Consider the following 14,769-nt stretch of genomic DNA (forward strand, 5'->3'; position numbering starts at 1 on the left):
TCAACCCTAACAATATTTTAAAATGCACCCCGTCACCTCAGCCTCTTCTGGTGGTGAGGAATTTGCATATTTTATCTGTAGCTTACTACCTTTGTAGAAACTATAAAAGCACTTCTCTAGAGAAGATACTTTCGTGATTCTTCTTTGGAATCCAAAAGACAGGTAAAAAGAGACCTGGACCATAGAAGAAAATGGCAGTGTCTGATTGGGATGGGAACAAATGGAAGGGACTCGAGGAAGAGGACTCAGGTCTATTTTTGCTGTCTTGAGGGGAGAAGAAGTAGAAAACTAACAGTATGAACAAACAAATATGTGACTATCAGTTTTATGAAGGAGATGGTGGAAAGATTAGGTTGCCAGATTCTCCATTATTGTAGCAAATTGCTTCTCTGGCATCCTTGATTTTATTACTTTATTTATTAGGTTTTTAATTATATTATAAGTAGTCCAAGGTGGTGATTATATATCATATATCTTACTCTTCCAATTTTCCACCCAAAAAACCTCTGAGGTGAGTTTGGCTGAGAGAGAGATAGCGGACATCCCACTTAACAGTCTTATGGTGGACAGCTAAATATTAATATAAAGAGGATCAGATGTACATGTGGAGGAGTTTGTAATTTATGCTTATAAAATATATTTTGAAGGTTCTTTGAACATGAAACATTCTAGGCAGTGTAAATGGAAAGGAATTGAGTAGATACTCTGTTCTTTCTTTTCCTCTAACAGATTGATGGTTTCTAGTCAGGAAAAAGCTGAAGCAGTTTGAGCAAAAATAGGGAGCAAACACAATGCTGTCTAAATGCTTGCAAAATACTGTTTTTGGTGGTAATTGCACAATACTAGATTCAGAAAGACAATATATACGTCCACAGAGTCCAAAATAGCTCAAGTCAACTCATAGCTTTACTTTTTTAAACAGAATACATAATAATCTGAAGATGATAATAATTATTAGAGTATCCACCCAGACTTCTTTCTGGCTAATAATTTTATTAGCTCTTTTTCCTCTTTTTGTCTGCTTATACTTATCATTGCAGTCTAGGCCTCTAGGAGAAGGAGAAAGGCAAGAACTGGCCTTGTGAGCTGGAGACATTTGATTCGATATGAAAAGGGCTACTGTACAACTTCCTGGGGTCACAATGAATTCACCTGAAGACGCTGAAAATGTTAAAATGTTTTTTCATCATCAACATTCATTTGTAATCTCAAAGGTAAGACATGTAATACTTACAAATAGTATATTAAGTAGTAAAACTTACAAAACAAAATTCTTTCAATTCCTTCTTTTTGTGGGATGTGTCGGTGGATTTTTTTGGACAACATGTTTAGAAATAATTTGCCTTTGCCTTCCTCCTTGATCAGAGAGGGAATGATTGGCCCAAGATCACGGAGTTGGCTTCAGGTCTAAGGCAGGACTGAAACTCAGCTGTCCTATTTTCTAGCCTGGTGCCTTAACCACGACTGCAAACCAGCTTTCTTTGTCTTCTTCATGGAAGTGAAAACCACTGAATGCCGAAAACTTTCCTATAATGAAAACATACACATAAGTTGTATAAATAACACAAGGTGTTTTGCTGCATTCTTTGACTGAGCTCCAAAAAATGGATTGCAGATGTATTATAAAAAAAATCCCTTCCCTTTATTTTGCTTTCCTATTGATTTATCTCATCAGCAGACATGATCCCATAATCCCCAACAATTGAAATCTTTCTTTGGCTCTTTCCAGATGTTTTCCCATTAATATTGGTAAGTTAAACAAATTCAAGCTCTCAAGAGAGAAGTAATCTTACCATCTGTTATGAGTGTTACTGCACTTAATCATTCCAGACTGTGGATGTGGTTGCACAAAGGAGCAGATTCCTATACAGCCCATTTCTTCTCTTGCTCATCAGCAACAGATGCAGTGGGCAAGAATAGTTGCCATACATAAACATGCTTGGTCCTAGAGCAATAGTTATTTATTTATCCCACATTTATTATTTTATACAAATAAGTCAATGTAGCAAAGATATCCATCAGACCTCCATTCTGGTATTTTCCCCACAACAGCTCAGTGAGTGAGTTGTGTTGAGACGACCCAAGGCCAAACACCTGGCTTTCGTGGCTAAGGCTATCATTGTCTTGAGTTTAGCTCTGAGTAAGATCTAGAAAAAGTACAAATTTGTACTCACATTTAAAGTGATGCAGTAACGTTCCTTTTTGTACGTGTCTTTCCAGATCGTATTTACTGCGAGTGAGCTGGGTGTCTTTGATTTGCTGAGGGAGTCGGGGGAACCGCTGTCCTCTGCGACTGTAGCTGAGCGCTTGAAGACCAGTCTCACTGGGATGCAGACACTGCTTGAGGCCTGTGTGGGGTTAAAAGTCCTGAAAGTGGAATGGAAGGAGGGCAAAGGTGATTCTGTTAGCAGGAGAAAGCCGTTACAGCTGTTTCAGGATTGTCAGCAATTCTTTTTGGAGTGCCAGATCAAATGTTTTGGGTTTCATGACTGAAATAATGCTAAAAGCATTATTATGCTTTGCTTATCTCAAGAAATTCAGTATATAGAATTCAGCGAAAGGGTTTTGAAGTAATTGTCTTATCATTTTCAGGTCTTTATGGAAACACAGAGTTTGCTGATCTCTTTCTGGCTAAATCAAGCCCAAAGTCTCAGTATTATACCATGAAGTACTATTCAGAAGATGTGTATCCAGCTCTGCAACATTTGCCTGAAGCTGTCAGGTAAGAAGGGAGTAAAGTAAAAACCTTTTCTCAAAGACAATATTAGAGACCTGGCTTCTTTTCCGACAAGTAACAGGTATTAGTATCTTTCCCCTGTAGTGGTTGTGTTTGCTGTATCATTTGCATGATTATCTGCTCAATTATTATCGAATTGCCATTGCTCAATACAATCTACCCATTTTCTCAGTTGTCTCTCCTGAGATCAAAGAAGTAATTATTGCTTCATCACTTCAAGAAGAGACTGAACTGCCATTTGTCAGAAATGGCACACCCATTTCCTTTAGGATTTTCCAGTGGTGTTATTTATTCGCTTAATCAAAATTTAATTGTTGTTCAATGTCTTTGAAAAAGATGCCTTTGCAAACCACAGGCATGCCTGCACAGATATATTGAAAGCCAACTTGTAAAAATTAGGATTAAGATTTTAATAGTGATACTAGGGTATTCAATTTTTGATTGATAATAAGAGTTATTATGCAGTGTAACTGTAATTGAGACTATGAAATGGATGCACAAAAAATTTGTAAACCAACCGACACACTGCTTGTACACTTATGAAAGAAAGTTGGATGTTTTTATGTTTTGTTTGTTTTTGTTTGTCTTTAAAAACCAATAAAACTTGCAAAAAAATTAAAAACATAGTCTTTTAATTTCTAATTTCTTTCTAATAGTCTTTCTAATTTTAATTTAGAAAGACACTTCGATGATTGAAGCAAAACTCAGTTCATCAAGTATCAAAATTGAGAAAGTCTAATAATAAAAATGACAAAAAATATCTTCCAAAAGGCTAAAGGAATTTGTTCTTCATACTATTTAATAATAAAAAATACCACTTACTGAAACAAGACGGACATAAAGAGTCAGTTTCTGTCAGATCCACTCACTTCATAGGTTTCCAGTACTGTTTGGGGCCGGTGATATTTTTGGAGTAACTTCTGCAAGTGATATTATTGTGCTGTTTGAATAGAAGCACTATTTTGATGCTGGGGAAGTAGAATAATATAATAGCTAATGGTATTTTTGTTGTTTTCAATTTGTTGTTTGTTTTCAAACAAACAAACAAAACATCTGCTACAGGGATGGGAAACCTCCAATTCTATCAATATATGGCACTCCTTCAAATGAATTTTATGGACCTCTGTACAGGTAAAGTAGCATTTTTATGATTTTGGTTCGTAAAGATTGGGTGGTAAATAACTGTTTTGCTTTTATTTTCCTTATCAAATCTCAATTTGCAACTCTGCAAATATTTTCATGGAATTATTATTATTTTTTTTACTAAACAAGCCTAGACTAGCAGCACTACCCACCAACACTGATTTTGAGCAGTCTGGTTTGCAACCTAGAGCGAACCAAAGAGAACTTTGCTACAAAGAGAACCAAAGCCCAGTTTTATTCTAATGATCCTCACACTATTCTATCCACCCCATAATCACAAATTTGGAGCCTAGGTTGCAAACCAGTCCATCAGCCAATTTATCACCACTGGATGATTTGCAAGGATAAGAAGGTATAGAGAGATGTGCTGAATATTGTTTTCATAATCTTGGTTTGTGTTTTTTTTTCTTCCCAGCTTATCTATTCATTATTACCCGGTCTTTGCATAAAGCTGATTGCCCTAAAAAGGAGCAGTATGAGAGATAGCTATGTTTGGATCTTAGTAAAGCATGAATAATATATGTAATGCCCTCAGTATACGTTATTCTGTGTGCAGTTCGCCATGTAGCTAAACCCACCTATGCTCCAATAAAACAGACTGTATGCATAGATCTGGATGCTTTATTGAAAGAGCAGGATATGGTGAAATTGGAGAAAATAGGAATATATACAATGAGAATGAAATACAAGATAGGCAGTATTGAGTTACTGCTGATCATAATAATCAATAAATACAACAGAGGTGGTATTCAGCAGGTTCTGACCAGTTCTGGAGATTTTCTGGCAGTGGAAATTTTGTGTAGTTCGGAGAACCAGCAAATAGCACCTCTGACTGGAGATTTTACAGTATCCTTCCCCTGCCACACCCACAGAACTGGTAGTAAATTTTTTTGAATCCCAACACTAAAACAAGTACAAGTAATTTACATTACATGTGTGGGATGTGGGTTTGTCCTTGGATGACCATGTGCCTCAGATTAAGATGGATTCTTTGTGTTTCTGCCTTCTCCAAATGCTAAAGGCAATAGAGTCTGGTTTCCCAGCATGCACATGTTTGAGAGTGCAGGCTGATGGGTCAGCTTCAAACAATAGAAATGATATTTGTCTCTCTAGCCACTAAATGGGGCTAGAGAGCAACAGCAGTATAAAAAGATTGGGCTTTTCCCTTAGAATTGCTGAGGTTGTCTGATATATATCCAGCACCATTCTGTTGAACGGATACTGTGGGAGATATTGCAGAAGACTGGTTCAATTGTTTTTTGAAGCTTGCTGTTTATGGTGTTGCTGTAGGTTGCGGTGCCATTTGAGCTATGGTGTCGTCCTCAGGTTCTGAGGTATGAACGGCATAGATGGACCATGGAGACTATGGCAAGGAGCAGGCTACAGCTCATCCTTTATTGTTAGGTAGGCATTGTCTCTGTGGTCTGAAGGGAAGAGGGGTGACCCGGTTGTCACTATCTTCTTTGACTAATCCCTGCTCTGTCGTTTCTAAAGGGAGTTTGTCCTCAGTGGATGTTGCCATCTGTTGTCATCTTCCATCTTTTGGAAGACTGTGTACCTTGAAAGATCTTGGTCAGTGTCACATGTGAGGTTGTCACTAAAGGAGCCTATGAAGGGTCAAGGCAAATGGGTAATGTGTGATGATTCCTTTAAGAGGAATTGGTTGTGGCTTGGCTGAAAAATAGAAGCTCATAGGTATTTACTTTGGTTGTCTAGAATAGCATAAATGGCTTTTTGTCCCTTTGGCCTGCTGGGTAGATTCTGACTAAACAGATTTTGGAGCAGGACTTGCTGCCTTCAGTCCCTTTGCAGACCATTGGGCATTTTGCATTGATTTCTGTTGTGGTTGTAGCAGTGGTTCCTCCCTGCCATGCTCACTGACACTGTAAGTGTGTTGTAAAGTCCATGGTGTTGGCTCTGGTGCAAAGCTGTGTTGTGGCCTGTGCTGCCACATTCTATGCATTATACACTGACCTTATAGTTGTTGGCAAAGTGAGGGACTGATGAGCAGCGCTTGTAGCAAATGTTGTTTGCTTTCAGGAAAGCTTTGCGATCTTCTATGGACTTATCCCTGAAGGTTCTACATTTTAGGAGAGGATGTACCTTCTGGTGTAGAGGACACCGCTTACCAGGATCTCTGATTCCAGTTTCTATGTGAGAGGAGCTGGCAGATCTGTGAAGGGAATCTGGATGAGTCACATTACTTTTGTGGACTGCTTCTGAAGACTTGCAAGGGTTATGCTCTGAAGGAGCAGCACCTAACAATGTGAACTCAAAACTAGGATCATTTCTTGTTTTAGCTTGTCAGCACATGAGCTCCACCAAAACAGAGGAGGAGGGAAATGGAACATTGTACTCTCTTTTGTATTTGGAGCCAAGTGTGATCCACTGCTCTTGTAAGTTATAGGGTAACTTTTGTACAATGCGGTTGACACCTCTGGCTCAGAGGTGGGTATTCAGCAGATTCTGACCAGTGCTGGAGAACCGGTAGCAGAAATTGAATTGACTGGAGATTTTACAGTATCCTTCCCCTGCCACGCCCACCAAGCCACACCCACAGAACTGGTAGTAAAAAAATGTGAATCCCACCACTGCTCTGGCTGTGTCAAGGAATGCAAGTCCTTGCAAGGCCCCTTCTGACTTGGCTACTTGAAGTTCCATTAGTAAGTCGCTAAGTTCCCTAAGTTTCTTATAGGCTGTATTAGGTATTTTGGGAAGGCTATCAAGTCTTTTCAACAGGACATTTGTCCACTACTTCTGCTGAGCCATAGCACTCATCAAGTCTGTCCCAGATTGTTCGAAGGGCTGTTTCAGGGTAGTTTATGTTTATTGTCCTGATTCATTTTGCATGCTCAACAGATTCAATTCCAAGCCATTTAATTATTAAAGCTATCTCCTCACTACATGACAAATCTCATCTTCTGATGGCATTTTGGAAGGAAGATCGCCAGGCTCTATAGCTTTCAGGACGATCACTAAACTTTTCAAGTCCTTGCGTGACTAGCTCACGTTGTGCAAGGAACTTGGCAAGGTCTATGGTGGATTGTGCATTGCTCTGGTGAAAAGGTGTTGTGTAGTCATACCTTTTAGGAGTCTCTGGTTTCAGCTGGTCCTTTCTATGCTGCTCTGGTGTGAAGGCTCATCCTTAGGATAATTTGCAGACTCAAGTACCTTGGGTGTAGGGGGTCTGTTAGCCTGTAGTGGTACTGAGTAACATATTTGGCTTGTCTCTTGTAGGTTGACTTTTCCATCAAGGTGAGCATTGTTGCTTAGCCTGGAGTGTTGATAGACGTACTCTGAAGTGCGTTGCAGGGCATCTTGGGGTTCAGCTTCTGGCTCAAGCACATTGCTGTGTTTACTGTATTCATCGTCAGAATATACAGCTCTTTTTAGGGCTTTGGTTATGGCAGCTGCTACTTCTTTCTCTATAGCATGCCGCTCTAAACTGGCTTCTAATAGGGCTTTCTGCATTTCCAGGGATGCTTCTTGCTGCATTTTTTCAGCTTCGAACCGTGCTCTCTCTGTTTTCATTTCCATTTCTTGTTCAGCAAAGTCTGGTCGTGCTTTTGCTGCTTCAGTCTTTGCACTGGCAATGGTAACTGCATTACTGGCCAATGACTGGAAGAATTAGAGACTTGAGGCCTTGTCTTGTATGAAGATGCCCGGCTCTGTGACCTGGTGTCTTCTGGAGGTATTTGACTGGCTAGAGGCTGATATATGGCTGTATGCAGGTAGCTGAGTTGGCAGAGTAGCAGGACTCTGTATAGTCATTATCCTGTATCCCACTTGGTGGGTAGCTGCTGTTTCATTGTTCTGTCACTGCTACATGTTAGTTTGTGTGCAGCTCGACCTGCAATTAAGCCACCTATTTTTTCAATAAAGCAGCAGTATATAAAGATTGTATGTTGAGGCATATTTGTGTCTCTGGCCACTAGTTGGGCTAGAGAGCAACAGCAGTATATAAAAATTATATGCTGGGGCATGACAATATACATACTTTCAAATGTCCTTTCTGTCTTATGATGTTATTTTTTTCCAGTCTCTCTTTCCTGGCATTGGGGTATTGTTACAACCTGTCTCACTGAGTGAGAATTAATTTTCAAAAGGGAGAACTGGAATCTTCAAGTAGAGCTAGTTCATCTACAGATCAATTGCTAGAATGTGCACTATGGTCCAGTTTAAGAACAAAGGTGCTTTCATTCATTTTCCAGAGATTCTTCCAAATCCTTGTCATGTATTTTCTGTTGCTCAAATGCCAGCCCACAAGAACGTTGGCTCCTTTTGAGATCCTTCCATGACAGCTGATCCTAAGGCAAATATTAGTACACAGTATTCAACAATTCTGCCCAGGAATTGCTCAGGGTACAAATTGGATGGAAATGAGAATAATTCATCTAGGTCATATGGATTACTAATGCCATCAAATGTCAAGACAAATATTAAATAATTTGTTCTTCAAAACCAGATAATTAACACAAAAGCCTGCAGAAACCATGGCTACATAATGAAAACTATAATTTTAGACGTATGATCAGATGTTAATCATATTGTATTTCATGTAGTTGTTAATCATCTGCCAATGCAAATTTCAATTCTAGTTCAAAGGAAGGTGTTGAAAGATTTCTCAATTTCATGAGTGAGGGCTGGAGTCTGCATGGAAAAGATGTGGTCTCTGCCTTTGATCTTTCTGAATTTCAGCTCATTTGTGATCTGGGTGGTAAGTATCTGAAGGTCTTCATCATGCCCCTTACTAGCATGATACTATGTGATATCCTGGTGAAATTGGATTGAAAGACGTCTCCAGCTCTGTCAAGACCTTGTAACCAATGGGACGGTTTGCCTCCAGAAGTTGTGGGTGCTTCATCACTGAAAGTTCTTAATGGGTTTCCTGCTTGAACAGAAGGTTGGATTAGAAGATCTTAAAGATCCCTTCCAGCTCTATTCTGATGGATTGATCAATTGATTCCCTGATTGCAAAAGTAGAGTTGTAGAATCCTACTCTATGATCCTTTTATTCTAGAGTTTTGAACCTTACTTTTAAATACCTAATTTTATATGGCTTAGCTTATCAGAATTATTGGATGTCTCCCAATAAGTACCAATCCTGAGACTGTTGGAAAAGAGGCGGGAGTATTTCTGAAGATGAAAACACTCTTTTTCTTCATTTTCTCTCCTTCGCCTGGGATGATATTGTCATCATGCATTGAATGAAGATAAAGCCAGGTGGTGTAGTGGTTAAGGCAGGGATGCCAAACTCAATTTCATTGAGGGCCGCATCAGGGCTGTGGTTGACCTCAGGGGGCTGGGCAGGCATGGCCGACTGGGCGGGCATGGCCAGCTTGATGGGAGACAGGGCCGAAGCCATGCTGGCTCGATATTTCCTTTTCGCATCGAATAGACTGGGCCAAAGCCATGGGACTGACCCCTTACATTTTCCAGGATGGCCCCATAGGCCAGATCCAACCACGTCGCAGGCTGCATGTGGCCCCCAGGCCTTGAGTTTGACACCCCCAGGTTAAGGCATTCGGTCTGGAAACTGGGAGACCAGATGTTGTAATCCAGCTCTAGACAGAAACCCAGATCGGTGACCTTAGGTCAGTCATTTTTTCTCAACCTTATGAAGGAAGAAATCACAAACCTGAACTGAAGTCTTGCAGAAAAACAAAAACAAAAACCCACCCTACCCTGCAAGGGTGGGGCTGGAATGGAACAACTATCCAGGCTGGAATGGAACAACTAGCCATTGCCACCTGGCCATGGGACAAGTTGTCCTGGGTAATTTGCCAAGGGTACAACTTACCATGAGCCTGGGCATTCTCCTTTGGTTTACGAAGGTGGCCTGGCCTGAGTGAAGCAAACACAGACACTCTGACATACTGACACAGAAACCATTGCTCTCCTCTCCTCTGCCTTCTGTGCACCTGTGCATCAGGCACCGGGTCCAGCTATTCCTCCTCTTCCTCATCAGCCACTTCCAGGCCTGGGGGCTGTTGACCCTCCATCTGAGGGCTGATGGACGGCCCAGGCTCTATCTCTATATCTCTCTCCACCAGTTCCATTCCCTTTTCCTTCTCGGAGCTCTCTTGATGCTGACTTTCTGTCTCCCACAGCTCCTCCTCCTTTGATTCGGCTTCTGGAGGGGCTGGCGGCGGACAGACCACAACACAGAGACACTGACACACCCCATTCCATGCTTGGGGACTTGTATCAGCATCCAAGCTGGCAAGCTGCCAATTGCATGGTGGCCTTGGGGAGAAGGACCTCTCCTTCGGGGTGCTGCATGTGTGCTACAGAATCAGTCAGTGAGAGAATTCTGATTGGCAGGGTCAAGGAAGATGGCCTTTTCTGCCATTGTTCCTCCTTTGTGGGACATCTTTCTCCTAGAGGTGAGGAAAGCTTCCAATCTTCAAAACCTGGCTGTGTAGGCATGTGTGTAGGACATTAGAGGCCACACATCCATAGGAGAGGATCCATGAGACCCCCTTTCCCTCTCACACCTGTTTTCTCTTTACGTCTCCCATCTCTTGCACTTTTATAATGTTTTACATTTTTTATCTTAAATTATTCATTTTTAATGCTTTATTATATTAAGTGACATGCTGGCCTAGAGGTGAAGATGGTTGCTTCCACTCAGAAGGTTGAAAGTTCAACCTTAGGCAGTGATATGTGTTTCTCTATCAGAGCACAAAGAGAAAATATCTGCTGCAAACTCTGTGTAGGCGTCAGGAAGTGCACCAACCAGGAAACACTCAGCTTCAGTTAGTTGCCCTGATTCCATCCTGATAAAAGGGATTACAGGGGTGTAAAATGCTTTGTTTATTGATTAAATTGTACACCGCCCAGAGCCCCTCAGTGAGGGAGATGCACATTTAATAAGTTTGATATATAAACAAATGAACAAACATACATTTGTACACTTCTTTAAATGACAATATTATACATTTGTTTAGCACAGCTATATGAACAATAAAATAATGAGGTAAGCTAAAGATCATAACAAATGTTCTAGTAAATTGTTAAAAATATTGATATGGAGGATATCTGTCTCACATAGTTCCTTTTTTGCATTGTGTTGTTTTTTTCCCAAGGAAGTAGCGGTGGCTTAGCTAAGGAATTGATTTCAGTGTACCCAAATTGTACCGTGAAACTTTTCGATCTTCCTGGAGTTGTGGAAATATCAAAAAAATATAATGCATTTTCAGATGAATCTCAGATCTCTTTCCATGCAGGTAATATGTGCTTTGAATCAACATCTCTGCCATTTTAAAGCAGTAGTTGAAAAAAAGCCAGCATTATTGTAGAGTTAGTAGAATTACCTATCTTATTAAGAGATTTATTCTTATTACAGGGGATTTTTTTAAAGATCCAATTCCCGAAGCAGATCTTTACATCGTATCAAGAGTCTTGTTTAACTGGAGTGATGAAAAGTGTATCCAGCTGCTAACAAAAGTATTTACAGCCTGTAAGCCAGGTAGGCATTGCTAGAAAGAGAAAAATTGCCATTTGTCAATGGGAAGACAAACCAACCAACCAGAGCAAAATAGCTTTTTTATGTATTTATGTCCAATCACACTTGGCCAATAAAGAATTCTATTCTATTCTATTCTATTCTATTCTATTCTATTCTATTCTATTCTATTCTATTCCATTCCATTCCATTCCATTCCATTCCATTCCATTCCATTCTAAAAGGGGCTCAGGAGGTTGGTTGTAGGTCTTTGCAGTCTTTATGTGATACAGGTAGCCCTTGACTTATATCTATTCTTTTAGTGACTGTTCGAATAGATGGGCATGTGATCAAAATTCAGACGCTTGGCAACGGGTTCCTATTTGTGATGGTTCTGGTGTTCTGGGGTCATGTGATCACCTTTTGCAACCCGCTGACAAGCAAAATTAATAGGAAAGCCAGGTGCACTTTATAACTGTGTTACTAACTTAACAACTGCAATGATTCATTTAACAACTATGGCAAGAAAAATTGTAAAATGGAACAAAACTCATTTAACAACTATCATGCTTAACATCAGGAATTAGGGGTCCAATTGGGTTATAAGTCAAGGACTATCTGAAAGCATGTGACCACCGGGTCTTTCTTTGAGACTATTAAGCAGTTGTGTGGCTCGCTAAGTGGGGGGACTGAAAAACTGCATGCCAAAAGAGGGCAGGCAATTCCTTTCCATGCATTGAATTTTTGTACTAGGCTGCAGAAAGAAACCTTGGATCTCAAAGGTCTGATATGTGTTGGAATAGAGTTGGACAGACTCCCAGAAGGAGGGGGCACATCCAGAGAAATTAAAGACAACTGAGTTCGGATAGTTTGTGTAAGAGAAAGAGGATGAAGCCAACTCCTCCCTAATAGCCCCCAGACTTAACGCTTCATGAAGTCTGGTTCAGTTTGGCAAGATTCTGTCTGTACGTGTAGACCAATAAAGACCCATGTTTGGAAGAATCACTACATATCTTTCTTGGAGACTGACATAGCTTTCTTTCCCTGATCCACAGCAGGTCTTCCCCTGCCCTCCATGTGCAGAAGGGAACCGCTGTGCTGGGCCAGAGAAAGGAAGCTCAGATCTTGGTGGTGCAGTGGTTAGAGTGCAGTATTGCAGGCTACTTTTGCTACCTGCAATTTGGCAGTTCAAAACTCACCAGGCTCAAGGTTGACTCAGCCTTCCATCCTTCCGAGGTGGGTAAAATGAGGACCCAAATTGTTGGGGGCAATATGCTGACTCTGTTTAGAGAGGGCTGAAAAGCACTATATGAATCAGTATATAAGTCTTAAGTGCTATCGCTATTGCTATTTTCAGTAGCCCAGCTTCCTTTTTCCAGTCCACACATGAGTTCCCCTCTACACCATCTGCTAGCCTTTCTATTCTTCAGAACATTATGTTTGCTAGCCATCTGGCTTTGGCTCACATTGGCTTGACATAGTTGTCAGCAGCTACACAAAAAGTTAAATATAGTAGACCAGAAGATGATGGTGCAAGAAGTCCTGGAACTTCTAAGTCTGATGAGAAGAAGGCAGGGAAGCAGACTGAGGTCTCCTGGGCCACAGCAGTTTTTTGTGTGTTCCCTAACCAACATTGAAGCATTACTATACTATGGAATCCAATTCCTTCCATAGGTGCCTATGAAAGCTATGTTATGAAACCTACTTCTTTCTTACCACCACCACCACCCCCCAAGACAGAAGAAATGTCACTTACTGAATTTAAATAAAGTCCACCTGTGGAAAGATTTCTTAGAACTTTCCTGATGCTTCAGTCATAATACATAGGCAGAGTGTGGGAAGTAGTCCTGTGGTAAATAGGCTAAAGTGGCATGTGTTATGTTCTATATTAGTCTATAATGAAAGATCCAGGGTTGACACAATATTTTATATATCTTTTAGGACTCTCAGGAGACTAAAATGGAGCATGGACTTAACCTAGGGAAAAAGAGCCCAAAACAATCATTTTAGAAGAGGGGGGAAAATGTTGGGAGAAAGGTCACAGCAATAAAAATGAAAATGAGATGAAGGACATCGTCTCTTTTGTAGGCAACCTATTACTGATTTAATAAATTACTTTGCAACAGGTGGTGGAGTCTTGGCAGTGGATCCAGTTATTGATGACAAAATATCTGGGTCGCTTCCTGCTCATTTGTACTGCATGATAATGTTGGTTATATGTGAAGGAAAATCACGGAAAGAATCAGAACATCGAATGCTCTTCCAAACTGCTGGCTTTAAAGACATTCAGTTTAAGAAAGGAAAGATCCTTGATATCATTTTGGCCAGAAAATAATATTAAACATGCTTAATTCTGACTAAATGTTAAATAATTCAAATAATAAAAATGCTTTTACTACTATATTGATTCCAATTTGTGAGTGTATGTATCTATTTACCATGTTAATCTTATTGTTTGATGTTACTTTGATTTTCCTCACTGGAAGAAAGTAATTTAGGCTGAATAACTCTTGAGATTTTGCCATTCTGAGGGAACCATCTTTTGCCCAGTTTTCTGACTTCATAAGAACTACCACAAGAACTACCTATAGGAGACCATGAAAGCATTGTATCTGAGAGGAAACAGTACCAATTCTTCTAAGGGACAGGAAAAAAGGAATAGAGACAATTCCCAATCTAATGCAGGGTGGGAATAAATGAAATCTACCTGATGAAGAGTGCTAATGTACTGGAGTATTATGTACAATGCAACACTGCATTGTGAAGGACTTATAAGTGTACAAGATGTTGCAAGTTCAAGTCTCCTTCAGCAAAGGAAGCTCTTAAAAACTATATGAAGAAGTTTGGGCAGAAAGAGTGAGAACAATACCTCTTTTCACTGAGCTATTATGGAGCAAACTGACTGCTTATGTACGCCACTTTAAGCCTACTAATAAACAAACAAACAGCAAATACGTTGCTATCTGAGCCTGAAGGAGGCAACTCACTCAATCGTAGAATTGGAAATGCTTTTTGTCAACCTTCCATTAGTGCATGAAAAAGCTTCTTCTGCATCTTTAAGAATTGGTCTTCCCCTATAACAGTCAGAGTTTGCTGATCCTTGTCTGGGAAACTCAGCCCCTCAAATATGTAGGTGGTAGAACTGATGTTGCTGAATTTATACTTGATGCAGATTTCTTTCTTTGTGCAACTATGTTATTTTGATGTTTTAATCCACTAAAGTTGCATTTAAGTGTGCAAACTCTGAGATAAAATGATGATGATAAACAGAATTCAACAAACACAGAAAAAAACCAATGACTTAAAGAGCCAAGGGATCATACATCCATTAACATTCCTGACAAGAAAATGTTTGCATGATAATGATGACTCATTAGAATAGCAAGAAATGGATTCTGCAGCTGCAATAAAGGTGGAGAAATATCAAAATTTTGTCAGTCTT

The 14,769-nt window shown here is 40.1% G+C and overlaps 1 protein-coding gene across 1 annotated transcript; it reads left to right on the forward strand.

Annotated features, from left to right (window-relative positions):
• Window positions 1-1,142: 1,142 nt before the first annotated feature.
• On the forward strand, window positions 1,143-13,664 carry LOC113440843 (acetylserotonin O-methyltransferase-like). The gene is made up of 7 exons (XM_087938155.1): window positions 1,143-1,214; window positions 2,221-2,395; window positions 2,593-2,722; window positions 8,479-8,597; window positions 10,969-11,109; window positions 11,229-11,351; window positions 13,454-13,664. The coding sequence occupies exons 1-7, from the start codon at window positions 1,143-1,145 to the stop codon at window positions 13,660-13,662; spliced, it is 969 nt and encodes a 322-aa protein (XP_087794281.1). The 3' UTR covers window positions 13,663-13,664.
• Window positions 13,665-14,769: the final 1,105 nt, after the last annotated feature.

The sequence above is a fragment of the Pseudonaja textilis genome, chromosome 8, assembly GCF_049901715.1.
Source record: "Pseudonaja textilis isolate UNSWEBS1 chromosome 8, rPseTex1.2, whole genome shotgun sequence".
Classification (NCBI taxonomy): Eukaryota; Metazoa; Chordata; class Lepidosauria; order Squamata; family Elapidae; genus Pseudonaja; species Pseudonaja textilis.